We start from the raw sequence: 27400 nt of genomic DNA, 5'->3' as shown, positions 1-27400 counted from the left end.
TGCTACCTTATAAAAGTAATGTTAAAATATTTATCAGTAATATTTTTAAGCATCCGCTAGTCATTTCTTATATAGATAATTTTTTTATAAGATTTCGCAAATATTTAAATATACCAAGTTAATTTATTAAAGTTCTTTCAACAAACAATATATTTATTTATTTATAATTTAGAAAATAAGCAGTGCAATAAATTAAATGAATACAACAAATACATAAACCAATAAAGTTTTCAATAGAAACACATGAAAAGAGCAAAAAGCATGTGTTATTAAACCGTCATCAATAATAAAAAAAAAAATCAAAAAGCAAGCATCAATAAATATATATGTCAAGTTATATACAATTCAAATTAATTATGCATACGACAGATTTAATTGAATTTTACACGATTATTATAATAATTTGATTACAATTCACGTGTTCTATACTGTTAACGAAAATTTACAAATTATTGCAATTCTTATCTTTTCTTGCCCGTAATAAATTTTAATAAATTCATTAATTTATAGCTCTAATAATGATAAATTCCTACGTATGTTTATCTCGCTTTACATAAAGGTATCTGGCCAATTTATTCGGTAACACAGCTGTTATTCACACTTAAAAATTATCAATTTTACGAGTACATTAATTAATGTTCGGGTTGATGTTATTAATATTTTTTCTGTGGTTTTGAACTCATAGGTACATATATAAATTGTTCGCAGATATTTAAAACAAAAAAAAAATTGTAGGAATAAATTGTCTAAATAAATTTAATCTGGATATATTTTTTTTTATAAATACCATGTGCATATAAAAATCTGTTTTGTACGAAACTTTTTGTCGTTTCATTTAAAGACACAAAACATTATTAAACAAATTTAAAGAACATAATTATGTTTACTTGATATTAAATTTATTAATTAAAAGGCATCGTTAATAGTTTTTGCAATTATTAATAATACATTTTTTTTGGAAGATTGATTTGCTAATAATTATTCCAAATAAAAATATTATTGCTACTATTAAAATACAAAAGAAAATAATTTATAGAATTATAGCGAGCATCGCTGCGTGCACACTTTATTAATAATATTTAACTGTAAAGCATGCTTTAATTATAATTATAAATAAAAACAAATAGTTATAATGAGCTCATATGAACTGATTAGCCCTTCGTGGCGTTACGTTTTCATTGTAATATTGACCTTTGCTGTGAGCGCCCAAATTCAAAATGCGTTTACATTTAATTTGTTTAATATTAACAGCGGTAAGTTTTTGTTTTCATTTTTTAGAGTTGCAATTTTAAACTTCATTTAAAATATATTTTTAACCGACTACAAAAAAATTGGAGGTTATCAATTCGACTGTATTTTATTTTTTTATACACGTTTATTTGACATATGTATGTATTTAATTCATACATTTTAACAAATAATTAATAAAAAATTGGTTCTTTTTTTTATTTTTGTAACTAATACAGTTACATTTACTGTAATTAGTACATTGTTTATTGTACTTGTTTGCTTTTATTTATTTTTGCTACATAGTGAGTTTGAGTTGAATTGAGAAAGCTCTTAATTTAATCAGCGACTACAGTCTGTACGTTTGTACGTCATGTCATAATCAAACGTTTACTATAGGAATATTTTTGATTAGATTTTATTTTATTATTATGCTAAATATTACAACATGACTTTTTAATTAGCTTGTCATTGGTCTTGGTTATGTGTTCTTTTTTAGTTAATTTATTTATATTAATATTATTATTATTTTTTATGATTCGCGCATTCAGTATTGATTAATAGTGTTAATTGGATATTAATAATTATTATTTAGGACCGAGATCATTATTACCACCATTTTTAAATAAATGATAGATATACGTAGCGTATTATCATTTATTTAAAAACCCGATAGAGTTATTTTAAATGTTTTAGAATATATTCTGTTACGAAATATAAATAGTGTTGGCATTCTAAGCTACGGTCGAAATTCATCTGAGTAACTTGTTAACGGTAATATTGTTTTATGAAATATTTTAAAATTAATATGTTACTAATTTTGTTAAGAATTATTTCTTTGTGTGTCAAATCATTTGTACTAAATATCAAGCAGTGAGCGAGCGTCAGTAAGACAGCATTAACGTATACTGCATCATCACTATAATATGACAGAAATTACTGAACCGATTTTGATAAATATAATGCAGTTTCAATCATCGAAATCAAATAATTTCAACTTATCAAGTAATAAAAGAAAATCTATTAGAAAAATCGTTGACATTCCTATACGAGTATTATATTTATAGTCCCCAGTACGAGGACCTTAAATTGTTTTGACACAAACAAATGTAAAACTTTGTTGAGTGCCTTTATTGCGATGAGTCCGACAATTTTTTCTATTGCGAAAAGTTTTCGCGCTGCTGCATTTTCGAATGCTCGATTCCTGGAATTGTCGATATGACGTCACTAAGTGTGTATTAGTATAGAACTTTGATTTTTTGATTTTTTTTAAAATATGTGGTCTATTTGTCCGACAAAAATCATGTTGCGTATGATGTAGAGTGAATTATTTTTGTTTTTTGTAATAAAAAATAATAAATTTAAGATCCTTGTACTGGGGACTATTAGTACTAGGAACATACTTTATTATTCATACAACAAATTGTTAATTAATACAAACTTCCGAGAGTTTGTATTCGTTTTTGATCTGTATTCGCTTTTATTGCTTCACTATAATTACGCGTGCTCCTCCGTCCTCTTGTTTTGCAACCTGAGGATTTAGTATTCTCGTTTTGTTTATACAAATATAAACTCGAAACAAGAAATAATATTTTCAACCTACTTCAAAAAGGTGGAGGTTATCAATTCGTCTGTATTTTTTTCATTATATTATTTTTTCATTATACTTTCGTAAATCGACTTTTAAGTATTCTAATATTTTCATTTCATTTTACTTAGGCGAACTCTAAAAAATATTTTGATCATTGTTTGTTGTTCATAGGTATGTTTTGAGTTAGATTTAAAGTAGGTACCCACCTATCATCTCGCGTGGTAAACTCATAGATCGTATCAACATATTGAAAAGTAAGTTGATTATAAGAATACGCAATTATTTTTTTTACTTTTTAGTGCATATTAATTTATGTTTTATTTGAAGTCGGTTTTTTTGTGTTAAAATGTTTGTTTATTTTGAAATTATTACTACTTAGCTATAAGACTATTCGTATAGTTACATGTTAAATTCTACTTCTACATTAACAACATGTTATTTTTTTCTAGTTTCATGGCAGCATTTTAACGGAAGAACTAGAAGATCCAGTGCTATCAGTAGGCAAGGATGGCTTGCCATCACTGGGCAAGGATGGTGTGCCATCAGTAAGCAAGGATGCAGTGTCATCAGTAGGCAAGGAGGGAGTGCCGTCAGTGGGCAAGGATGGAGTGCCATCAGTTGGCAAGGATGGAGTACCGTCAGTGGGCAAGGATGGTGTGCCATCAGTAGGCAAGGATGGTGTGTCATCAATAGGCAAGGATGGTGTGCCATCGGTAGGCAAGGATGGAGTGCCGTCAGTGGGCAAGGATGGTGTGCCATCGGTGGGCAAGGTTGAAGTGTCATCAGAAGGCAAGGATGGAGTGCCATCAGTGGGCAAGGATGGAGTGCCATCAGTGGGCAAGGATGGAGTAGCGTCAGTGGGTAAGGATGGTGTGCCATCAGTGGGCAAGGATGGTGTGCCGTCCGTGGGCAAGGTTGAAGTGTCATCAGAAGGCAAGGATGGAGTGCCATCAGTGGGCAAGGATGGTGTGCCATCGGTAGGCAAGGATGGAGTGCCGTCAGAAGGCAAGGATGGAGTGCCATCAGTGGGCAAGGATGGAGTGCCATCAGTGGGCAAGGATGGAGTAGCGTCAGTGGTCAAGGATGGTGTGCCGTCAGTGGGCAAGGTTGAAGTGTCATCAGAAGGCAAGGATGGAGTGCCATCAGTGGGCAAGGATGGTGTGCCATCGGTAGGCAAGGATGGAGTGCCGTCAGTGGGCAAGGATGGTGTGCCATCGGTGGGCAAGGTTGAAGTGTCATCAGAAGGCAAGGATGGAGTGCCATCAGTGGGCAAGGATGGAGTGCCATCAGTGGGCAAGGATGGAGTAGCGTCAGTGGGCAAGGATGGTGTGCCATCAGTGGGCAAGGATGGTGTGCCGTCAGTGGGCAAGGAAGGTGTGCCATCAGTTGGCAAGACTGGAGTACCATCAGTGGGCAAGGATGGAGTTCCATCGGTGGACAAAGATGGAGTACCGTCAGTAGGCAAAGACGGTGTGCCATCAGTAGGCAAGGATGGTGTGCCATCAGTGGGCAAGGATGGTGTGCCATCAGTGGGCAAGGACGGAGAACCGTCAGTGGGCAAGGATGGTGTGCCATCGGTAAGCAAGGATGGAGTGCCGTCAGTGGGCAAAGATGGTGTGCCATCAGTGGGCAAGGATGGAGTGCCGTCAGTGGGCAAGGATGGTGTGCCATCAGTAAGCAACAATGGCGTGTTATCAGTAGGCAAGGATGGAGTGCCATCAGTGAGCAAGGATGAAGTGCCATCGGTGGACAAGGATGGAGTACCGTCAGTGGGCAAGGATGGTGTGCCATCAGTGGGCAAGGATGGTGTGCCATCAGTAGGCAAGGTTGGTGTGCCATCAGAAGGCAAGGATGGTGCGCTATTAGTAGGCAAGGATGGAGTGCCATCAGTAGGCAAGGATGAAGAGGCATCAGTAAGCAAAGATGGAGAGCCACCAGCAGGCAAGAATGAAAAGCAACCAGTCGGCAACGACATTGATGAACCAACAGCGGAAGTAAAATTAAGGTTGGGAGAAAACGCACCGATCGCAACGGATCAAAAAAAAGATAAAAGGTATTTATGGAATCAAGTTTTACTTCAATAAACAATAAGTTTCACTGTTGTGAAAATTTGATAACAGAACTCGCTCCAAAAAGTAGCTTCTTAGCCAATTTTTTTTTCTTGAATCTTTACTTCAATATAATTTAAGATATTTTATTTAACTGTTCTTTCTCTCGAACCTATTGAATTTGTTGTGTTTAATATATTAATATGGCCTACATTCCGTAGAGACCTAAACTCCATTCCAAGAAATAAGCTCTAAAAGAAATTTCCCTTGTTCGCTCATTTGTTAATATGACTTCATTGACCAAATAATTTCTTAAAATTTTCTTCCACGCCGGTATCTTTAGCCCCACGTGTCGATCTATGAGATTCCAGTATTTTGTTCCCTGTGAGTTCGATTCGTGGAATGGACTTTAGTCCTAATATAATATGTATACTTCATATTTTTTTGCTTTGTTTTGGTAATAACTATTCTGTATATATTTTTTCAACTTTCTAGTTCGTCGTCAACGGGACACACTGTCGCCATACTGATATCGTCCATGATCATCGCCGGTGCCTTCATTTATGGTACCACCATAGTGTATCGGCGATATAAGGCTAAAACATACAGTAATATATATTTTAATTTAATGCATAACCCATTACCATCCATATAACCATTTTTTATACATAATCATATAAATGGTTTTCCTCTAATATACGAATATGTTGGCATCGTGAAATTATTGTATTTATTTAAATTAGTAGACTAGAAGAAATGGTGAACCTGATGGTAACAACTGCCTATAGAATGGTATAAAGATTTTTGTTTCTCAAAAAGATTTACAAAAAATCACTTACATGAGAAACACATAAAAAAAATACAAAAATTGTTGGGACAAAATGGAAATAATCAAAACACTCACTAGATTACATAAAACATTCAGTATTCAAATATTTGAAGGGTAAGACGAAATAAGATAGTTATAAAAATATTGTGTGGGTTATCATCATCATCATCATCCTCCTGCCCTTATCCCAACTCTACTTGGGGTCGGCGCAGCATGTCTTCTTCTTCCATACTTCTCTGTCGGACGTCATCTCACTAGTAACATTCTTTCTAACCATATCGTCTTTCACACAATCCATCCATCGTTTCTTGGGTCTTCCCCTACCTCTATATCCATCCACATCCATTTTCAAAACCTTTCTCACAACATGGTCCTCATTCCTCCGCATAACATGCCCATACCAAGACAGCCGGTTTCCAGATAGCTTGTGTGGGTAGAACTGAAAAATTATATACTGACCAGCACGATTCATTCAACGTCTTCGCGACCGTCGTATTTGTTACAATATAAAATATAGAAATTTACACTATATTTCTTATAACGCCAACAAAACCCTACCAAGGGAAAGACTGCCCTTGTCCTCTGTAATAATAATTTGTAACATTTGTATTCACGAAATTCCAGCAGAGCAATGTTTTGGAGAAAAATCTAAATTTCATATAGACGAAATCTTATGCCCAGAATCAGAATTTAGGCGAAATCAAATTGATCCGAAAACAATATCTATTTATACTTTTATATTTGTTATTAATAAGTTTTTTTTTCAGATGTACGACGGCAAAACATCGAACTAGGTAACCAAAATTGACCAATTCAACTGGCAATGAAGGAAATGGCCAGGAACTGCTATAGATTTAAGTGTTTTTATTAAAATGCAGTCTGTGTACAGACATGATTGACATTAGGAAGTTCTTGAATATACATAAGTGAGATGAGAAATGAATGATAAGGTGTAATTGTTATTTAATGTTTATGTATAAATTTCTATCAAATAGAATTTGACTTGTAAATTTTTAATAGACTAATACTTAATAGACTTTAAAAAAATATTACCTTGATAATAATTAATGTCGATAATTATGGAGTATTAAAAATTAATGTAAAGACGATATTTGTAAATTATTGTGGTTTCTTTTTTTGTATTTATATTATAACCTTTACCTAAAGGTGTAGGTACAAGTCCCGTAAAACACAACTGAGTTGAGTAGTAAATTTGTCTTTATAATTCATCTCGTGGTCGTTAATGTGGCATGTGTTGGATGACATTGTACCACAAGTGTATTCGCCTTATCACAGTAACATGACTTGATGGGATAAGCTTCGAATTCCTCCAGTGGATACGAAGCCTTGGATCAGATTCTTTTTTTTTTTGCTTTAGTCATGTTTAATTATTTTTTAAAAAATATCTCTATATTTTTTTAAAGTAGTTTTGTAAAGTGGTGACTTTTGTGTCTGTACGTAGTCGTTCTGTTGGCCCTACTGGCATTTACAGCGTCACTGGGCGTTGGAGCGAGTACTAGACTCAGCCTTCAAGTTTGAGTCCTTTCGGGCTCGAGAGTGACGTTCGTCCTGAGGGTGTCTCCTATAAGATCGCGCTTCGGCTCACAACGTAGTCGGTTGGGATGATGTGCAGATCTTCGACGTCTTATATGGGCTGTGCCTACAATATATTAAAGGCAATGTCTGACTGGTTGGTGGTTGCATTGACAATTAAAGTGATCGTTCGGTAAATACCCTTTTCTTAATGTTTATGAGCTGTGGTGACCAATTACAAGCCTATCAGATACCTACTACGTTGTACTCCTCTGTACAAAACCTATAAATGTTTATAAAAATTGCAAGAGACAAGTTGATAACTTAATAGTATGTGATAAGTAAATAAAGATAACATCTTTAGTATCACTAATAATATAAGTTATATTGGTTTTTTATTAACTAGAAAGACGAAAATTGCATCTCCTATTTTTTAAACGGTGGTACCTAACCAAACCCTTACCACAAAGTCAAGAATTGTAATATTCCGATAACATAAATAAATTTACTTGTAAATTACATTTGTGTGATTAATAATAATTCACAAAAAGGGGTAATTACCGAGTTATTCTCCATAGAATTATTATTATTTATTAATGATTAATTATTTATTCGGAACGTTTATTTTGATTTTTGTACTTAAGCAGATTTTTCTTTATCATAGATTTCTTTAGTCGAAATAAATTTAGTACTCATACATAAAATAATCAAACAATTACGTACAAAATTTCAGTACAGTCGTATAGTCAAGTTTGGCCGATATAATTACAACGACACGACCGACGCGCAGATATTACGAAACATCAAACAACATTACTGTTATAACTGAATATAATGACAAAAAGCTTAAAATATTTCTAGACATTGTCAATCGAACATCATCGTTTTGATGACAAATCATTTATCAATGGAAATACTAAAAACGGACGCAGTTTGTCATTTTGTATAAATATAGTTAGAATAATTCGCGATGATTACAGTGACCATGTTTTTAAGATGATTTTTTTATAATACATGTTTTGCGTACTATTTTTAATATCAAACGGAATGGTTAACGGCATGATTATTAATATCATTTGTAAAACCAATAAACAAACAAACAAATGGATAAGAAACGAAGAATATTATAGATTATAGTATACGCGCCACGTACCTGGTACACGCAAAGGAGCAGAGAGAGAGACGACCATACGAGAGCGTCATCAGGGCCGGCTTTAACCATCTAGGCAAAGCCGGGCAATACATACATCCTTATATTATACTTGTATTGTATTGTGTAACTTGTAATTGTATTGTGTAAGTGCGGTATTATTAAGGACCGACTCTAAAAATAAGCGTTGGGCGGTAATAACGTAAAGTAATAATGGTATTAGGGGATTGCAGGACGAGAGGCATGGAATCTTTAGACCTCCACCGCTCCCTCCCCCAATTTTGGCAACCTAGACCGTCTAAAGCCGCCACTGAGCGTTATGCCGTTCGCCGTCCCGGTATATGCATTGGTCTTACCCTCAAGACATGCCAATAGATGTTTAACTTTAAAAATTGCCGAGATATATATTATATTTTATGGACGCCCTAGAAATAATGAACAGTAGGCATTTTGCTCTGATTACAGAACAATGAACAATTTCCTATACTTTAATCATTTCACAATATTTACTGGTGCTAATAAGATCATTTCTTGTGGTAACATGTTTCAACTAGAAAAACTGTGCTTTGGTGTGGGTTTAATATTGACTTTTGTATTTTTCGTAGAAACCCAATTGTGTACCGAAAGGCAGACGTAAGTGCGTTTTTTATAAATTAAGTATAATCTAAACAGTAAAGTATGTTTCTAATTAATACATTTTAATATAACTAGCTCATGTGTCTAGTGGATTACTTATAAGACTGCAAATTCTATCAAGAAAATCTCAGCAGAAGCTCTAAGTTTGGTAGTTGGTACACCTTACTTCCTTGGACAAAACGCAAAAATATTGAACGTTCCTGTGCTTAAATTCTTTCTGGTCGTGTCGGATTAACATCCCATTGGATGAGAAAGTTATTGAAGATGTTTGCATCTTTAGTAATTTACATAATTCATAACATCTTAACCAATGTTTTGACGACCTCCGTGGTCGAGTAGTGTGTACACCGGTTTTCATGGGTACGCCACTCCGAGGTCCCGGGTTCGATTCCCGGCCGAGTCGATGTAGAAAGAGTTTAGTTTTCTATGTTGTCTTGGGTCTGAGTGTTTGTGGTACCGTCGTTACTTCTGATTTTCCATAACACAAGTACTTTAGCTACTTACATTGGGATCAAAGTAATGTATGTGATGTTGTCCAATACTTATTTATTTATTTATAATGTTCGTGCTACAAGGAACCACACTCGCGTAGGTATCCAGACCATTGGCACAGTGAAAAATAGCTTTGTTTTTGGTTGAGTTCATAAAAATATAAGATTGTATGACTATCTTTATTATTGAACTATAAATTTTATATCAATAGCAGTAGAACCTGAGTATCCCGAAGATAATTTTGAATTTAATTGACTTTAAATGACTCTAAAACTTATCACGTTGTGCGATTTTACAATAACATTGCTTTAAAATATTGATTCAATTTAATTAGGTCCCAATTATTAAAAACACATTTGTTTAGGAAAAAGTAGTAGAAAAGAATGCCATATTAAAAAAAAAACAATCTCGTTATTTCTATAAAAATATATGAAACTCACTTCGTATGTCACGGGTTAAATGTTTTAATTGACTTATAGTGACATACTGTTTTATGCGTGCACCCTTTAAATTTTACTATTATTAGATTGAATATTGCTTAAAAGCATCGTTTGTCTTATAGCTGACGTATGAGGCAGTAGATTCTGAGATCATATCTCAACCCGAAATCGGGCCAATAAGATGCATAACAAGGTGGAATTTAGGAGTTTACAGTGTTTAAAACAAATCAAATCAATATCCTTTATTCAATATATACAATATACATACATACATACATACACTGTATATACTCTACCACCGCTTCGGATAAGAAAATATCTGAGAAGAACCAGCGAAAGAAACTCAGTGGGTTTATTTTTTGACACTTTGTTACTGTTTATATACATATATATATATATATATATATATATATATATATAAAATGTCTCTAAGAAATAGCCACGTGAAGAAGAAGATTGTTTCATATTATTATTTGAGTTTTTGTTATAATCGCTTACTATTAATAATTGAGTATTTTATAATCCGGTACGTCTTAAAGTACGTAAAACCATTTTTGCTGCTATTAAAGTATTTCCAGTCGAGTTAAATTTACCGTCTTATTGGATTATGAGAATGAGGGAATAGGCAGTGTACTTGTGTTTGCGCAAACGCTTGTACATAATATGAATCACGCAGCAGGCTATTCTCATTGAGACGTTTCACATACACTTTGTTCTTACTCAATAGCTCTTCTGCTTGTTTATTTTTTGTTATAGGGTTTGAACAAATCCTTACCTGGGTAAGGCTTTGTTCAAACCCGTCTGGGTAGGTATCACCCAATCATCATAAATATTTTGTATTGTTGCGTTTCGGTTTGAAAGGTAAGTGGGCCAGTGTAACTACAGGCATATTAACTTAGTTCTTAAGGTTGGTGGCGCAGTGTAGAAAAAAGCAATGATTAAAAGTTCTTACGGCACCAATGTCTACGCGGTGGATCACTTACCATCGGGTGACCCATTTGCCTGGCCGACCATCTATTTCATGAAAAAAACAACTACAGGTGTACTGACCCCTAGCATAAAATAGTTTAATTATCTGTTACAGTTTCATGCGATGGGTTCCAGAAACATACATACGCTCTTACAAAGAGACCTATCAGGGTAACTGTTGGTATAGATGTACCAAGACCAGGTGGCGCTCCTATATCGATCAGAGAATGGTACCGGTAAGTCGTCCATTTCTTAGTTTTATTAACAAACGCTTTTTAGCATATTTTTCGATACTATTATTAGAGATTGAAATATTTTGGGGCATTCCAATGACAAATGATAAACGCCCGAGTGATGTTTATTTCTTTATTTAAAAATGGTTGGCAGATTTGCAAAGAGTCTAACAGATGGGAAGTGGTCACCGCCGCTAGAACTTGTCGATTGTCAACGCGCCACCAACCTTAGCAACTAAGATTTTTTTAAGCTAATTCCATTTATATTTTTGCATAGTTATACTACTTAGTTTGTGTGTCTTTTTTCAATTGTTTTATTTAATCGCAGAAACATGTCGTGGAAAACAAAGACGTCTGCTGTGCTGGTTACATGGAGGATGACACATCACTGCAGTAAATATGTTTATTTATGTAAACAATAATGGCATGATTGTTAAACTTTAAACTCTCTATCTATAATTATATTTTAAGCTGATTGACAATCAACACACAGCCTCTGAACCTAGACAGCTGAAATTTGGATCATATATTTATTTTATGACAAGAGCATCAGCAGGGAAACGAATTTTTTAAATTTAGGGGGAAGCTTATGCACGTTTAAAAGTTTATATTAGCAGAACCCGAAAATCACTGTCCAGTCAATCCAATCGCCATGTTGATTGGTTGAATCAGCACGTTATAGCACAGTAGATATAATAAAAAGTCATCAACACGTGTGCTAGCTTTCATAGTGATCATCTAACATTTTTAATACATTCAAGCAAGCAATCAAAACCCATTGTTATATAATGTAATGTTGATAAGAACACCATTATTAAAATAAGGTCATCAAGGGAATACACATGTTTTTCTTACATTTTTTCCTTACTTTGTTAATTAAATAAAATTAACGAATTTAACAATAACACTTAATTTTTTTATTGTTATTTCATTTAATTGATATGAATTATTATTATTATTATTACTTTTTGCATTATTTTATTCACGGATCTGTTTTCATACAGGTGCGTACTCATCATAATAGTCATCCTGATATATCTGTTCAACGTTAGCTACAATTAGATACTTTTCTGATGTAAATTTTTATTTTAAACTAGCTGGGGGCCGCGACTCCTTTCGCGTGATTTTAAGCCTCAAAAGTAGGAGTATTATATGGTTGACATATCTGTGTATCTTTGAGTCTGTCGTGGCATTGTAGTTCCCAATAAGTATTTGTCTAACTGCGTAATGTATATTACACGATATTACGTTGTCGGGGATTAAAGCATAGATTCTTTTGCAGTTGCAAACACGCGACAGAGCCACATAATGCTAGCCGTGTGCACTGAACTCGCTTATTTGCTTTTAAGTTTTTTTTTGGAATGAGAAGAAACCGGTATAAACATAAAATCATCTGTGCCGTACCCTTTCATATTTATTTTCAAATGTAAAGGGATGATGTAACATCACTGGAACTCTTTAAAAAGGTTAACTTCATCAGCCATGCCATAACATCTCGATTTTAATAAAACAAACGCTTCAAATTACACCTAGGTTACTACAGTTTAAGTCAATGAAAACCGCATCCAAATCTGTATAGCCGTTTCTGAGATTAGCGGTAACGAACTACATAAGCAGACAAAAATTCTAAAAATCATATTAATGTGATCCATTGCGTTAATAGATACCCCCAGTAATATTTCTTCTCAAATATCTTAGATTTACAGATTTCGATCAGTTAAGATTTTATTATATGTATAGATAATAAATATTTGGTCTCTTTTCGTCAACATTTTGGTCGAATTTAGTCTGACTTTTGTATTAATTTGATGTCATAAATATCACGATTTCTAACTATTATTAAATTTATTCCAGGCTTAAATGTAATCCGATCTGCAGACCAACTTGTAAAAACGGATATTGCAAGAGTCCGAGTCAATGTGCTTGCAATGAAGGATATGAAATCGATCAGGATAATCCACACAATTGCTTACCAATTTGCCATAAGAGTTGCGGTCATGGCACTTGTATAAGACCAGACGTATGTGATTGTAATTTCGGTTACACTTTCACTAATTCCACTTGTCAAGCTATCTGCACTGAAGCTTGTGTAAACGGTACTTGCGTTGCTCCGGATACCTGCGAGTGCTTTAACGGTTATAGGAAAACTGAAAGTAATCTTTGTTTACCATATTGCTCAAATGGATGTCCTCACGGAACATGCGTCGCTCCAGAGAACTGCACTTGTAATGATGGCTGGTATAAAGATAGCTCAGATGATTGTGTACCTCGCTGTGATATAAGCTGTGGTGGGGGCTATTGCATCGCTCCAAACGTTTGCGAATGCGATACCGGATATGAAAAAACTCATAATGGCACATGTATACCTACGTGCACTAAAGAATGTCTGCACGGAATTTGCGCAGCTCCTGAAAATTGTGTATGTGATGACAGGTGGCATAAAAATGAAACTGGTGACTGCGTACCTATTTGTGACATTGACTGTGGTGTAGGAGGTACATGCGTCGAGCCTGATGTTTGTGAATGTGAAACTGGTTATGGTAAAAATTTAAATGGAACGTGTGTCCCTCAATGTTCCAATGGTTGTCCAAATGGTACTTGTGTAAGTCCTGAAGTGTGCGAATGTAATGAAGGTTGGAATAAAACTCACTTAGGTATTTGTGAACCGTATTGTAATAGCGGTTGTGTCTTTGGTACCTGTATAGAACCAGATGTATGCCGGTGTCACATTGGCTATAAAATTAATATGGATAATATGAATGACTCTCTGTGTATTCCTGAATGTAAAAACTGTAGTGGTATTTGTGTAGCTCCTGAAAATTGTATAGATATATCAGCAACCACTACAGAAGTAGCATTTACAGAATGTAACGATTCCTCTTGTATTGATAAAAAAGATAGTACAATATCTATGACAGAGACAAGCGATTATGTAAAAACCAGTGATGAAAAGGCAGAAGTAACAGTGTCAACCATCGATGAAGCTCGTCATATTAATAATGACGCGATTTATCAGAAACAAAGCATATGGTATGTAGCATTTTACGGCCAACTTTACGGCATGCTCTTTGCGGCCAACATTTTTTGTAGTAAAAATCTGTGTATGTGATATAGAAATATATAGGCGGAGTTTTAAATGGACCTCATAGACCAAATTATGGTAAGTTATCATCGCCGTCCATAGACATTGGCCCCTTAAGGGATTTTAATTATTCCTTAAACCTTCAATACGCCACCAACCTTGGGAGCTAAGTTATTATGCCCTTTGAGTCTGAAGTTACACTGACTCACTCAACCTACAAAGTATTGCTGCTTGGCGGTATAATATATAATGAGTGGGTGGTATCCAGACTAGCGTGCATAAAGCCCCTAGGAAATTATTGTTTGTTCAATCAAATTAAAAAATAACATAATCATTACATCCCAGGACTTTACAGAGTATGACCATCTTTTGTTTAGTCTGAATACTTCTGTTCTTTCAGGTCGAATTATTGGATTTACATTGCTGTAACGGCAGTTGCTGTAACATTACTGGCTTTTATCCTTCTTATTGTAAAAAGGAAAGCAGTGGCGCGTATGTGTCATGGAGGTAGTTATATTATTGAAGGTATAATTTTATTATTGCATAATAGGTTTATTTTTATGGTCAATTAGGAACTGTTAATGAGAATTTTTGCCATGAAAATAAATATTAGCTGTATGATCTTGCTTAGTAATCTGGAAACCAATTCTATTAACTTATAACAGTTATATGATATGTTCTGATTCTATTCCGATCCAACATCAACCGACTCATAACTGGATTGTTGTGTTAGTAGAACATGAAAATGGCTGAATAGCAAAGATTACGTTTCGATTCGATTACGATGGGCTAATATTATAATAACAAGTGACGATTTGTTAATAAAATTTTCGCCCTGGTTTAAGATTACGTATTTAAGGTAAACGGTATAATTGTCATTACCTCTATTCAACTTCAAACAATAAAAAACATGATATTTGAGACTTTTCTCAATAGAGTTTTTTTTTTCAGGCGAAAGAGAAAATGAAGCTTGTCATTCTATACAGAGAGATATGAGTTATTTGAAAATGATGCACAAGGAACGAAATTAAAGATCTCAAAATACGTCTATTAGTCTAGCAAAAGAATTCCTGATAAAAAAATTATTCATCCAGTCAAAACAAAAAAAATATCGGTGAATCGGAAAGCAAAATTTCAGATCTGAAATGAATCAACCAAAACAACTCACCGATTTTAAAACTTTATATTGAAAATAATTATTTTTAACGATTAATATTTTGTTTTTAAATATTATATAATTTGTTGTTTAGTAAAACATTGTTGGTATTTAATATTGTTGTAATAATTGTTCGTTTTGAATTATATTTATATTGGAATTTCAAAATATACCAAAGAAGAGACTATATTCGGATAATATCATATCTCCTCTCTCTATTCTTTTTATTTTCTCTTGGTATAAGAAGCGAGTAGAGAATTGATTGTTGCGTAATTTTAATTTATTATTTATCTATTTTGAGTATATTAATGGGTGTTGTATTTTAGTGTATTTTATAAATATACATTTATGATAAAGTTTTCTGGTTTTATTAAATGATAAAATACAAAATCATTAATTATTAGGACTTGTAAACCAAACTTGATCAGCGCGCTCTTGTAATTATTTTACAAAATCTAATAAGTTCTACGGTTATCTAAAAATATGTAGTAACCTGTAACAGCCTGTAAGTGTTTCACTGCTTGGCTAACGCCTTCTTTCCCTTTGAGGAGAAGTGAGCAGTTTCAATGCGTTTCATAATAGAAATACATGTGGCAGAATTTCATTGAAATTAAACGTTAAAGTGAAGTACCGGTGAAGGAAAATATCACGAGGAGTAAGCGAAGAAGCGAGACGTTCGAAGTTCAAAATGAATTATATAGTTAAAAATAAAATATAATTATATAATAGTATGTACAAAATGTATAATTAATTGAGCGATCCCCTTCCTACCTTTTAGACTACTTTTGTATACGAGCCATGATCATAATAGAACCGCAAATGGACTACGCGGTGAAATTTATAAACTTGATATTATTTATATATGACTTATAATAAACCTATCTGATGCACTATTTTTAAATAATAGTCATGCTATTGTCGCCTACATATTTTGAATGAAAAGCATTTCTTAAAAGGCTCTGCTATAATCCGCAAATATAAATAAAAGTTTTGAGGAATAAAAAAAAAACAAATGTATACATTAATTATAAGAGCTTTATCAAAATTATTGGTATGTAAATCTTCAGTAATCAGGTACATCGAATATGAGAAGTTCAGCAACGTTTAGCGGTTCCTTATTGTCGACTGATCGGCGAATGCGTTTCACGCAAGCTGGGCGACCCTTTACACTGGTGTCCTTGTAATAACCAACATTGCAGATGCAGAAGTGAGGTGCCGAGCAGATGCCATTGGGACAACCACCAGGGCAATTGGGAATGCATCTATAAGAGAATTTAAGCAATTAATAACGTTAATCAATTATTGCGTCTGTTATTACATTAGCAGCCTGTAAATTACCCACTGCTGGGCTAAGGCCTCCTCTCCCTTTCAGGAGAAGGTTTGGACCATATTCCATTACGCTGCTCCAATGCGGGTTGGTGGAATACACATCTGTCTGAATTTCGTTAAAATTAGACACATGTAGGTTTCCTCACGATGTTTTCCTTCACCGTCGAGCACGAGATGAATTATAAACACAAATTAAGCACATGAAAATTCAGTGGTGCCTGCCTGGGTTTGAACCCAAAATCATCTCGGCTCTCAAGCGTCTGTTATAACACACGCTAACTAATACTTATTTTCGAAATACTGTAAAACTTTAAGGTTGAAGGTTATGGAAATAAATAAATCGATTTTAATTGTCATTTTTGATTAATTTTCAATTAATTTTCATTAAAAAGATATATATATATATATATATATATATATATATATATATATATATATATATATATATATATATCTTTTTAACTAGTTGTAGGGATATATGCATTTTAGATAATCAGTTCAGTGGAAAAGACGTCAAAGATTAACCAACTCTCATTCGCCTTTTGAAATTTGAATAAGGATAGTAAGCTTGATTAAACGAATTTGCTTAACATTGCTTTTGGTTATACAGAATATGTTTAGTGCTCATTTAGAAAATAATAAATACCTATTTGGCTCGTTCGCATCAGATAAATAGCCTGGATTACAGCGGCATATATTGTCTCCAATACAAACGCCATTGATACACGGTTGAGAGCATTGGCTAGAAACTTGGCTTTCAGAAAATTGATTGTAACTAGTTTGACCTTGAATTTCGGATTCTCTGTGGTTTCCACTTTGAACATCAAATTGACCTTGATAATCGTATTGGCCTCGATTGCCATAACCCTGACTACCAGGATAAACTTGTACGCCAGGGTACATTTGATTTCCCGGGTATACTTGATTTCCAGGGTACATTTGGATTCCAGGATAAACTTGGTTTCCTGGATACATTTGATGATCTGGGTTCATGTTATTTTCAGGGTACACTGGGTTTCCAGGATAAATTGGTTTTCCAGGTATAGGTTGGAATCCTGGGTAAACTTGATTTCCAGGGTTTTGTTGATTTCCAGGGTTTACTTGATTTCCAGGATGTACTTGATTTCCAGGATATACATGATTTCCAGGATATACTTGACTGCCCGGATATACTTGACTTCCAGGGTATAATGGATTTCTAGGTACATCTTGAGAGAAAGTGCCGTTAACTGTGTTGTTTTTACCAGGGTACCTTTGTCCAGGGTTTCCATCCTCTCCTATGTCCCCTCTAGGTAATTCACCACCAGGATAGATGGGGCGGTTTTGTGGATTGGTTGGATGAGAAGGAGGAGGGGTATTTGAAGGCCTTGCTGCATTTGGATATTCACAAACGTTTGGAGAAACGCATCTTCCGTCTGGTTGACATCCCCTAAAAATATACATTTTGTTTATATATATTTTTTTTAGTTAAATTATTTCTAGTGACGTAATTTGGTATTTTAGTCGATGTTTTAACTTACGAATGAATAACACCTTACGTTCAAATGATCAAGAATATGAGTAAAACTTACTGAGAACATTGTGGTATGCACTTTCCTTGTTGATCTCTGCTATATCCTTGTTTGCAGCGGCAGTCGTTCGGTGCGACGCAGTCTCCATTAACGCAACTATCACAAACTGGTTTGCAGTTTCCATCAGGAGTAGGTTGATATCCTACTCTACACTTACAGGTATTGGGTTCAGTACAATTTCCTAAAAATGAATTTTTTATTGTACTACGTTAATTTTATAATGGAACAGTTGCTTTTTTTATATTTGTCTCGATATGACATATCATTTTAAAATGAAATCTGTAATTAATTATTTTGTTAGATTTTTACAGTCGGTAGTTGGGTGCTAAATTTGAGATGCTTCGAATTTCAATTATTTAGATGTTGAATTAAAATTTGAATTTCTCAAGAATGTTATATATTATAGTATGTCAATATTTATACCTAGACCACCACAGTTTTCCTTACAAGCAGGTACGCAGAATTTACTCTCTGAATCCAGCCTATATCCCTCCTTGCACAAACATTCGCCACCACTACAGCGACCGTTCTGACATCCTATCGGACAGGTCGGTATACAAAATCCAGCTACATTTTTAACATGATCAGGGAAACATGTGCATGTTTCTGGCGCAGAACAGTGACCGTTCACGCATTCTTGACTGCAAACAGGATCACAGATTTTGAAGTTGTAGATATTTCTTATGTATCCTTGACAGCAGGATCTAATACGGCTGAGGTCAGGCCTCGACTGAAAAAAGTTTAATATTTAATAATAATTAAATATAATAATTGTTATATATATATTTATAGAAGAGTTTGATTATTTTATAATACTTACTCCATTACCCAATGGGGTACGAGTAGGGTCATGGACCAAGCTGGCCGTCCTGTAAAAATGAAATACGTATTAAATTCGATGATTGAATTAATGAATTTTACTTCAAAAAAATCTAGAATCAATCTCACAAAGGGGTACATTTTTAAGTATAAAAACACCTTTGCGAAGAGGACCCTCTGGTGTGTGGTGGTGGAGTGTTTTTATACTCTTCATATAATATGCAAAAAAATTAGAGTGACTACGTATGAATGGAAACAATTTTGACTTATGTGATTTAGTGTGTGTGTGTTTGACTATGTACGTGATCGGAGTTCTTAAATGTAAAACATCTGGTTCTGTACTGACACGTGGAGTGGTAGGAGAGATTCAATCTCATCATGACTCTTAATTTTTATCTAGTCTCTTAGAGATTTTTTACATTAATGTTTAGTCATAGAATAAATGTGTTATTGTTTGTTAATGACAATAGAGGAAAGCGGATTGTCGTATCATCTCTGTCTCCACATTGTATACGGGCGTAATGATGGGATGTTAATTAGGTCTAAAATTATAGGTGTCAGTACTTCATGAGCAGTTCTAAGAAATTTTAGATACGTTTAATATATCCTATATTTCTTTAGGGTGAGACTCTAAAATAACAAAGGATGTGATTCGTGAACTTTGTAAGGAATTAATAATATGATTCTACATTGGACTGGTATAAATTAAATTTTCAGCGCTATTCTATTAAATGTTATACAAAAAGATATTCACGTAAATTACTGACTCACAAGATGGAAGCTTTATCGGTAATAATTGTGCATTCGGACTTTTTTAGGTGGGTCTTCTAAAGTGGTTATGGTATTTATAGAAGACATTTTTTAATTCTTTTTAGATGGTCGTGTGTTTGGTCATGTATTATCTAAATAGATATGATTAAGTCAGCTGGTGTTTTAATATTTTCATTAAATGTATAAAATTATCCGCATTTTATTTGATGGAAAACGACAGATACCACGGGCGGTGAGGTTTGGTAAATTTATTTATAAGCATGATGCGTCAACCAAAGTTATTTCTTTATCTGCATTTTTATACTACTGCTGGGATATTTAAATGATTAATAGTGTAGAACATCAGGAAATCTTTAATTTGTGGGATCAATTAGTCTGAATCTTGTGTTTTGTTGTTTTGAGTACATTCACTTATTATAAGGCAACGTAAAACTGAAAGGAGACAAGGTGGTTTTAAAATCAGTCAAATTAATTTATATGCTTCTAATATTTTGGGAAATAATTATGAAATCTGGGTTTCATATAGAAAATGGTTTGGAAAAGACCTTGATTTGTATTTAATTTGATTGTACAACAGCTATGTCATCTATTTCTTGCAAAATTGTATATGGGCTATCCATATATAGGAATTAGAAATAGAAAGTCAAATCTTGGAATAGAACTAAAAATTAAACGGAACTCACGAAATAGGTGCACATACCAATTTAAAGAATAATTTTAGTTTTTTTTTAAGATTAGGACTGCATAACAATTTGTGACATCTAAAGTATTTTCAACATCTCCATATAAATCAAATAAAACTCCTCCTTTGTTAACAGCGCATGTTATAGAATTTCACTCAACACGTGTATGGTTCGTAGCAGTAGCTATAAATTATAAATGAAGAAAGTAAAGTTAAATTATAAGGCTCTACAGCTTCGATTTATTTTAGAATTTAGGCCTATAATTAAATATTACTTACGGTACTTCGATGTAGCAAACTCCCACTTCGAAGTCAATACGACGTGACGTGTTTTGGGCACCGTGTCCATGTTGAGAGACGTTCTGAGCTCCATAGCCATGTTGTGTCATGTTCTGACGCAAGCCATAGCTGCCGAAACTAAAAAAATAATTAATAAATTAGTTTATAAATCACCATCATCAGTTAATTGGTGGATAGAAAGAAAATTGGTATAGAAATAGATTATGTCGAGGGATAAAAGTTTTATCATTTTAATTTGACAAAAATACGTGATACAAAAGGAGGATTAATTCGACTAATAACTTTAGCTGCTAGTTAACCTTTTGCGTTAAGGATTCATTAAATACATTTGTAGCAAACTGTATTATATTGCACGAACCATCATGATACAAAACTTTAAGGATATCATCATCGAAATTCTTGGCTTCCCAGTTTTCTTCGACATTTACTAAAGGTATAGTGTGTTGTGTGAATATGATTTTATTTCAAAATTTTTAAACAAAGGCCTCGATGTGAGGAAAGTTTCATGCGTTGCGTATACTTGAAATTTTCCTCACGCCTTGCTTACCGTTTGGGAAGAGCAGCTTTTGTCCAGAAATATTCTTCAAGAGACAAATTTTATATTTTCTCTAAAGAAGACTTATTATGGAGTTTATTTTACCACGCTTGCACGTGGTAAATATGAAAGTAGAATTATTTAAAACAAAAAGACAGTTTCAAGGCAATATATGCTGCATCATATATAAATAATATACGAATTTAGGAATTTTTGATAACGTCCACGTGTATTTTGTTTAATTATTTAGAACTGTTTACATGCTTTGTCGAAATTTGTTTCTCAAAGAAGGCAAGTCTAAATTGAATTAAGAATTTAAAAAATATCAGTCTATTGTGTCTATTGTAGTGGACACTAGACACAACAGACTGCAAACTGTTTGCCAACCAACATTTACATAAAAAAATCATACATACTGATCTCTAATGTGATACTGATGTGAATCTATACTCTATAATAATATATAAAGAGGTTAATTTTTTTTGTGTGGACGGAGTAATCTTCAGAACTAATGCTCCAATTAACGATTTTTTTTATTGAAGAAAGAAAATAATATTTATATCATATGTTTTTTTAAATAAGATTGCTCTAATGCGCCGCCCGATCGAAAATTTGTTAGAAAATATATCTGGACATTGTAAAATTTTAAAATAATATTAAAAAAAAAGTATGCAATAGAGTACTTAGGATAGTTGGCTCCAGGGTTATAATTGTATGTTCCCCCGCCCCTGTGACCACCCTTCACGGATTTCACGTTAATGTACTGGGCATCGTCGTTTGCGCACGCGCTGCTCAGCAACAGCGTGCCAATTAGTATGACGTACATATTATCTGTGACATAATAAATAATTATAATCGATTAATATAAACATTAAAATAATCAAGTTGTTTTGCGTAGTCAGAATACATCAATTACATTAATGAAAATAATATTGTTAAAACAAAAGGTGCGTGTACCTTATGTACGCGCGTAATCTTATACATTAAATAATTAATAAAATAGTTTTTAAATGCTTGCAAATAATTAATTACAATAAAATATTATTAAAAAACAAAAATATTATTTATTATGATAATGGTAATTTTTCCCTTTTCACTAAATTATATATATTACAAATTTAAATAGTGAATATTTTATTCACTATTTAAATTTGTAATAAAATTACTTTACTTTATACTTTATTGTACACATAAAAGGAAAACAAATAAATAAAACATGGAAAAAATAAAAGAAGCGTACAATATTGGCAACCTTATCGCTACATAATTCCAGGCAACCGATTAAATAATTGTTTTTCATAAATAAATTTGAAATATTTGGTATAAATTATATATCATTTTATATTAAGCATTCAAAGACAGTATCTGTCATAGACGTGAAAAAGTAATGTTTTAATAATCATTTTGAAGAAAACAAATACTTTAATAAAACCGATGACAGGAAATTCTACCTTACACATTTTTTTTAATACATAAGAGTGCTCATCAATCATCATCAAATATGCCACAGCGAAAATAAATTGTTGCACCCTTGCATATTCTATGAAAGGGATTATTTTGTGACACTTTTACCTGCAGGCTTGCTGAAATGGATGTTTTTTTCATGACATATGTATACGGATTGCAAATAGGCCACTCGATGGTGGTCACCCCCACCCATAGTCATCGGCGCCGTGAGAATTTTAAGCTTATTATATTCCTATCGTCACCAATACGTGTCCAACCTTGAGACGAATGATGTTAAGTCCCTTGTGCCTATAATTACACTGACCGTGACCCTTCAAATCAGAACACAACGATACTAATTTTATAACTGTTTGGCGGTAGAATATCTGATGAATAGATACCTATCCAGACTGGTTTGCGCAGCTCTCTGCCACCAATTTTCGTATAAATAAAGAGCCGAATATCAATAATAAGTGAAGAGGGAAATTTTTGAAAAAGAAAGACTGACAAATGAGAAACCTTACGCTAATCGATTACCACTGCAAATCAACTGTGGCACTATAAAAAATATAAAAAAAATCTCGTGTCATTATCATCGTGTCATATAGACTTATTAAGCATTACTTCAATAATATAAAGCAAGCTTGAACTCCATTGAAGGACAAAGGCTTTTTTTTAACACCTAACACCTAACGACCAACCCCTAAAATGCGAGCGAAGCCGCGGTCGACAGCATTTTAAGTGTGCTATCACAATTTACAGCTCAGAAAGAAGTACTTTCTTAAACAGAATGATCCAAATGTCAATTTTAGTTTTAAGTATTGGTGTGCAATAAAGCATAAATAAATAACTTGAGAAAATTTCACTGATTTACGATTATGTGCAACCAAAAAATCGTTCATATGGACAGTCAGATAACTGGCTGTAAAAAGCCGCGGCGCACGAAGTCACTAGTTTTGGATATATTTGATTTATTACGTTTCTATGTTTGAATTATATGCTTGTAATATTTGTGAATATATCAAATATTTTGCCATGTAAAGCTAATTATCTTATTTTTGCAATTCAACAGGGATATGCTGCTAGCATTGGCGGAAATATGACGACGATTGATTTCTATGTCCACGATTTATATGTAAACATTTTATTAAAAAAAGAAGATTTAAACATGATAATTGTTTAATAAATCCACTTTATGTTTTACAAGAACTTTATATACAATTACTAGCGACCCGCCCCGGCTTCGCACGAGTGTAATGCTGATACTAAATATACTACAAAATGTCTTACAACGTTGACAGTTTTTCAGTCAATAGACAATACAAACCGCTATGTCCCTGGGTTTTAAATCTGTAATATCTTCGAAAATATTCACATAAATTACGTGCTGTAAAGCGCCATATTGATCTATATTAAATGCACAATGAATTTAAGCTACTTAAATGGATAAGGATTAATGCTGTATTGCTTAAAATCGCTTCGAAAATAAGTCATTATTTCTCGTAAAAATTAAAGGATAAAAATTGGTTATTGTGGGTTATCCCTAAGAGATAGACAGATACCATTGCCAATTTTTTTTAAGACCTTTTTAAGGTGTACAATACTGTAGTATATTATTTTGATCTATCTCATAGGGTACAGCCATCGATTGCAATGTAAGCGCAAAAACTTTGTTTATTTAAGATATCAATTCTGTCTGTCTGTAGCTTTTTCACGGCCGAACCACTGAATCGAAATTGATAAAATTTGGTTGATGAAGCAAGCTTGCACTCAAAGGTCAGACGCTACTTTTTTGCCTAACACCTGACGATCAACCCCTACAACGTGACACGTTTGGTTAAAATGGCAGAAATATTACGATGACTATTTTATATGTTGGAAAAAACATTGAGACCGGTAGCTTTGCTAGTACCGCGTAAAACAATAGAGTTTTATGTTTTACGTTTATTATTATTATTATAAACGTTTTATATGAATCCCACACATGTGTTCACATCAAATTTATTAAGCCCATACAATTATTAATTGTAGTCATTATTTTCTTTATCCCTACTTCATTTAAAAAAAAAGTATTCATGTATGTCATAATATAAATATTAATATGTTTTATATGAAAATTAAATTGTTAGTGTTCTAATAAAATAATTTACACTAGCCAGTGGTAGTTTTACATATTTTAATCTTTTGTAAAATGACAATTCGTTTCCACGCGTACAACTTTACTTAAATAAAGTATAGACTTAAATAATAATAATATAATAAGATAAAAATAACTTATATTTCCTTACCTTGGCCTTAACGATTTTAAGGTCCACACTATATAACTCTCTGAATGATACTATGGTTAATATTTGTGTGTCGAGTGTTGTGATGTGCGAATCATAAATATCGATAAAGTTGCATCCTAGTTATATGCTAGTGGTTCTGTAGTTAAAATTAATTAAAAATATATATCATATAAAATTACCATGTGAAAAACGGTGGAAAACCTACTAACTAATATTTATTTTTTTATGTTTATAGTTTTTCATTATTCTTTATTTGGATTCAAATACAATATTATTTGCTTTTTTTATTCTGGAGCTAACATATTATTATATATTTTAATCACAAAATCCATACACTAGACACTAGTTAATCTCATATAAAATTTACACACTTTGGAATAACTAAATAAATAAAAAACAAATCTCTTGGAGTATTCAGCTCCAATATATATAGACCTGACAACTTTCTTTGAAAAATTCAAAAAATTAATACAGAAAAAAGATCGAATTCGTGAGTCATAACATGTGGATGAGGTAGTAACTACGTATTATGACTAGAGGTCCCAAATAAATTGGCCGGCAAAAAACGGCAAATGTAAGATGATAAACTAACTGATCTCTGTCATCGTCACCAGTCAAACTTAATCCACACCTCTCCTCCATTGCGCCGTAGTTCCTGGTTCCGTACTAAATTAGATCCCGTATGGGTCCTTATACTGCCTTTGCCGATTGTCTCCAGACTAGGACTCATTTGCTCCAACAGATGAGATTAGTGGATTCTAATAAAAAAAAACATTTGAAATTAGATTCTAATTTTATAAAGAGATAAAATTTGTTTGTTTGTATATATGAGGTAATCTCCGCAACTAATGATCCAATTCTAAAAAAAATATATTTTGGTAGAAAGCTAGATTCCTGTGTGTTATATTATATTTCTGGGTATAGATTGTATTTATATTCTATAATTTTTACAACCGTATGAAGCCGGGACGGGTCGCTAGTGTTTTATAATTGAATTATGTACTGCTAAAGGAATCCTGATTCTACGCTTAAATATCGTCATCGACAACAAGAGCGATGAGATAATACTAACTTTGTTTAGCGTTAATAATATTGTAATACAAAATGAATCATATGGTACGTCTCTAAGGTCAGTTTAAATGGAATATTTAATTAATAGTCTACTTTTATGACTTCATACTTGGAACATTTTCAAAATAAATAAATATAAGTATATTTATTAATCAGTTTTTTATTTATCTATGAATGTGCGTTGCGTGTAAAAACATGTTAGAGTGAAATATAAAACATAAGCAGTTTTCCTGTTGACCGTCTCCGAAGGAACTTTCGAATTGAATAAATTGCGTCTGATTTTTTTTTAAATTTATATATACTCTGTATTGTAAGTCATATTACTCAGATTAAAAATATAATGAAGAAAAAAATCGGAATAAGTTGTATTTTGTATTTATATTATATTTAAATAGTTATATTTGAAATAATGTAATAATCACTACATTTTTATCGATAAAATTAATAGCCATCATTGGCTTTCTCGTATTATATTTTAATCTCACAAGAGAGGTCTCTGTTTATCCGAATGCAACTGTTGTAGACGGAAACTGTGATAACATTGGATGCCCACGCAACCCGGCCTTGGACCATGTTATCATTTTCCACGAATCTTGCTAAATCGCACAAACACGGAATAATTCTGTGTAAAATAATATTATGGTATGAAATTTTCTAAAATTTCCTGTTAGACTGTGTATACTGTCTATAGGGATATGAAAAAAAAAACTTGGTTTTTTTTTTGAATAAACACTCACTCATACATTTCCAGTAGGTAGTATAGTAACATTTAATTCAATACTGTAAAATGACGAAACAAAAGTTCTTTCATAAGTCTACCTGAATAAAGAATATTGTTTTAGATTATTTGTTAGAATCGAAGTTTTAGCTGTTATCTATGTTAGGAATAAGTGAATCTCGACCAATGATTTTAGGGTTCAAACCTTGTCGCCTCTGTTTTGTGATTTATATTTATAATTAATAGCAGCATAGTGAAATAGGTCTAATAAAACATTTTATTTTATGTACCTATATAAAAATTAAATGCAAGACAATAGACCTAGGTAAATGCGCCTCGAGATTTCCTTTCTCGCCATGAGGTATAAAGGATTAAGTAGATACCAAATAATTAATTAGAATGAAATAAAATATTTAGGTATGATGTACATGTTCTAAGGATATAGCAGGATCTAAGTGATAATAAATTTTATCTAAATATATAA

The 27400-nt window shown here is 33.0% G+C and overlaps 3 protein-coding genes across 4 annotated transcripts; 2 read left to right on the top strand and 1 right to left on the bottom strand.

Moving 5' to 3' along the window:
• Nucleotides 1–1149: 1149 nt before the first annotated feature.
• On the top strand, nucleotides 1150–7035 carry LOC113395704 (elastin-like). Its single transcript, XM_026633378.2, has 4 exons — nucleotides 1150–1253; nucleotides 3268–4871; nucleotides 5362–5474; nucleotides 6463–7035. The coding sequence occupies exons 1-4, from the start codon at nucleotides 1218–1220 to the stop codon at nucleotides 6501–6503; spliced, it is 1794 nt and encodes a 597-aa protein (XP_026489163.2). The 5' UTR covers nucleotides 1150–1217; the 3' UTR covers nucleotides 6504–7035.
• Nucleotides 7036–8853: 1818 nt separating this feature from the next.
• On the top strand, nucleotides 8854–15554 carry LOC113395703 (neurogenic locus protein delta-like). 2 transcript variants are annotated; one of them, XM_026633376.2, is made up of 6 exons: nucleotides 8854–9011; nucleotides 11031–11151; nucleotides 11477–11541; nucleotides 13003–14178; nucleotides 14631–14737; nucleotides 15182–15554. In XM_026633376.2, exons 1-6 carry the CDS (start codon nucleotides 8920–8922, stop codon nucleotides 15259–15261), a joined length of 1641 nt encoding a protein of 546 aa, XP_026489161.2. In that variant the 5' UTR covers nucleotides 8854–8919; the 3' UTR covers nucleotides 15262–15554. The 2 variants fall into 2 exon arrangements, with proteins under 2 accessions (XP_026489161.2, XP_026489159.2); XM_026633374.2 differs by having other exon boundaries at nucleotides 14631–14755; nucleotides 15182–15552.
• An 849-nt stretch (nucleotides 15555–16403) lies between these two features.
• On the bottom strand, nucleotides 16404–25238 carry LOC113395708 (fibrillin-1-like). The gene is made up of 8 exons (XM_026633384.2): nucleotides 25128–25238; nucleotides 22077–22224; nucleotides 20838–20975; nucleotides 19107–19155; nucleotides 18710–19016; nucleotides 18287–18467; nucleotides 17362–18144; nucleotides 16404–16648 (listed from the first exon to the last, which is right to left on the bottom strand). Exons 2-8 carry the CDS (start codon nucleotides 22217–22219, stop codon nucleotides 16450–16452), a joined length of 1800 nt encoding a protein of 599 aa, XP_026489169.2. The 5' UTR covers nucleotides 22220–22224; nucleotides 25128–25238; the 3' UTR covers nucleotides 16404–16449.
• Nucleotides 25239–27400: the final 2162 nt, after the last annotated feature.

The sequence above is a fragment of the Vanessa tameamea genome, chromosome 7, assembly GCF_037043105.1.
Source record: "Vanessa tameamea isolate UH-Manoa-2023 chromosome 7, ilVanTame1 primary haplotype, whole genome shotgun sequence".
Lineage (NCBI taxonomy): Eukaryota > Metazoa > Arthropoda > Insecta > Lepidoptera > Nymphalidae > Vanessa > Vanessa tameamea.
Note: the sequence above shows the minus strand (reverse complement) of the source record. Positions and strands in the feature narration are given on the sequence as shown.

Excerpts from the sequence above, each read along its gene's own strand:
- LOC113395708 (XM_026633384.2), bottom strand. The coding sequence starts at position 22,219 with ATGTACGTCATACTAATTGGCACGCTGTTGCTGAGCAGCGCGTGCGCA. Across the intron at positions 18,468-18,709 it reads GGAAAACTGTGGTGGTCTAG|GAAATTGTACTGAACCCAAT; the intron begins GTATAAATATTG and ends ATTCATTTTTAG. Across the intron at positions 16,649-17,361 it reads GATGCGAACGAGCCAAATAG|ATGCATTCCCAATTGCCCTG; the intron begins GTATTTATTATT and ends ATTCTCTTATAG.
- LOC113395704 (XM_026633378.2), top strand. The coding sequence starts at position 1,218 with ATGCGTTTACATTTAATTTGTTTAATATTAACAGCG. Across the intron at positions 1,254-3,267 it reads TTTGTTTAATATTAACAGCG|TTTCATGGCAGCATTTTAAC; the intron begins GTAAGTTTTTGT and ends ATTTTTTTCTAG. Across the intron at positions 4,872-5,361 it reads GATCAAAAAAAAGATAAAAG|TTCGTCGTCAACGGGACACA; the intron begins GTATTTATGGAA and ends TCAACTTTCTAG.
- LOC113395703 (XM_026633374.2), top strand. The coding sequence starts at position 8,920 with ATGTTTCAACTAGAAAAACTGTGCTTTGGTGTGGGTTTAATATTGACT. Across the intron at positions 14,179-14,630 it reads TATCAGAAACAAAGCATATG|GTCGAATTATTGGATTTACA; the intron begins GTATGTAGCATT and ends CTGTTCTTTCAG. Across the intron at positions 14,756-15,181 it reads AGGTAGTTATATTATTGAAG|GCGAAAGAGAAAATGAAGCT; the intron begins GTATAATTTTAT and ends TTTTTTTTTCAG.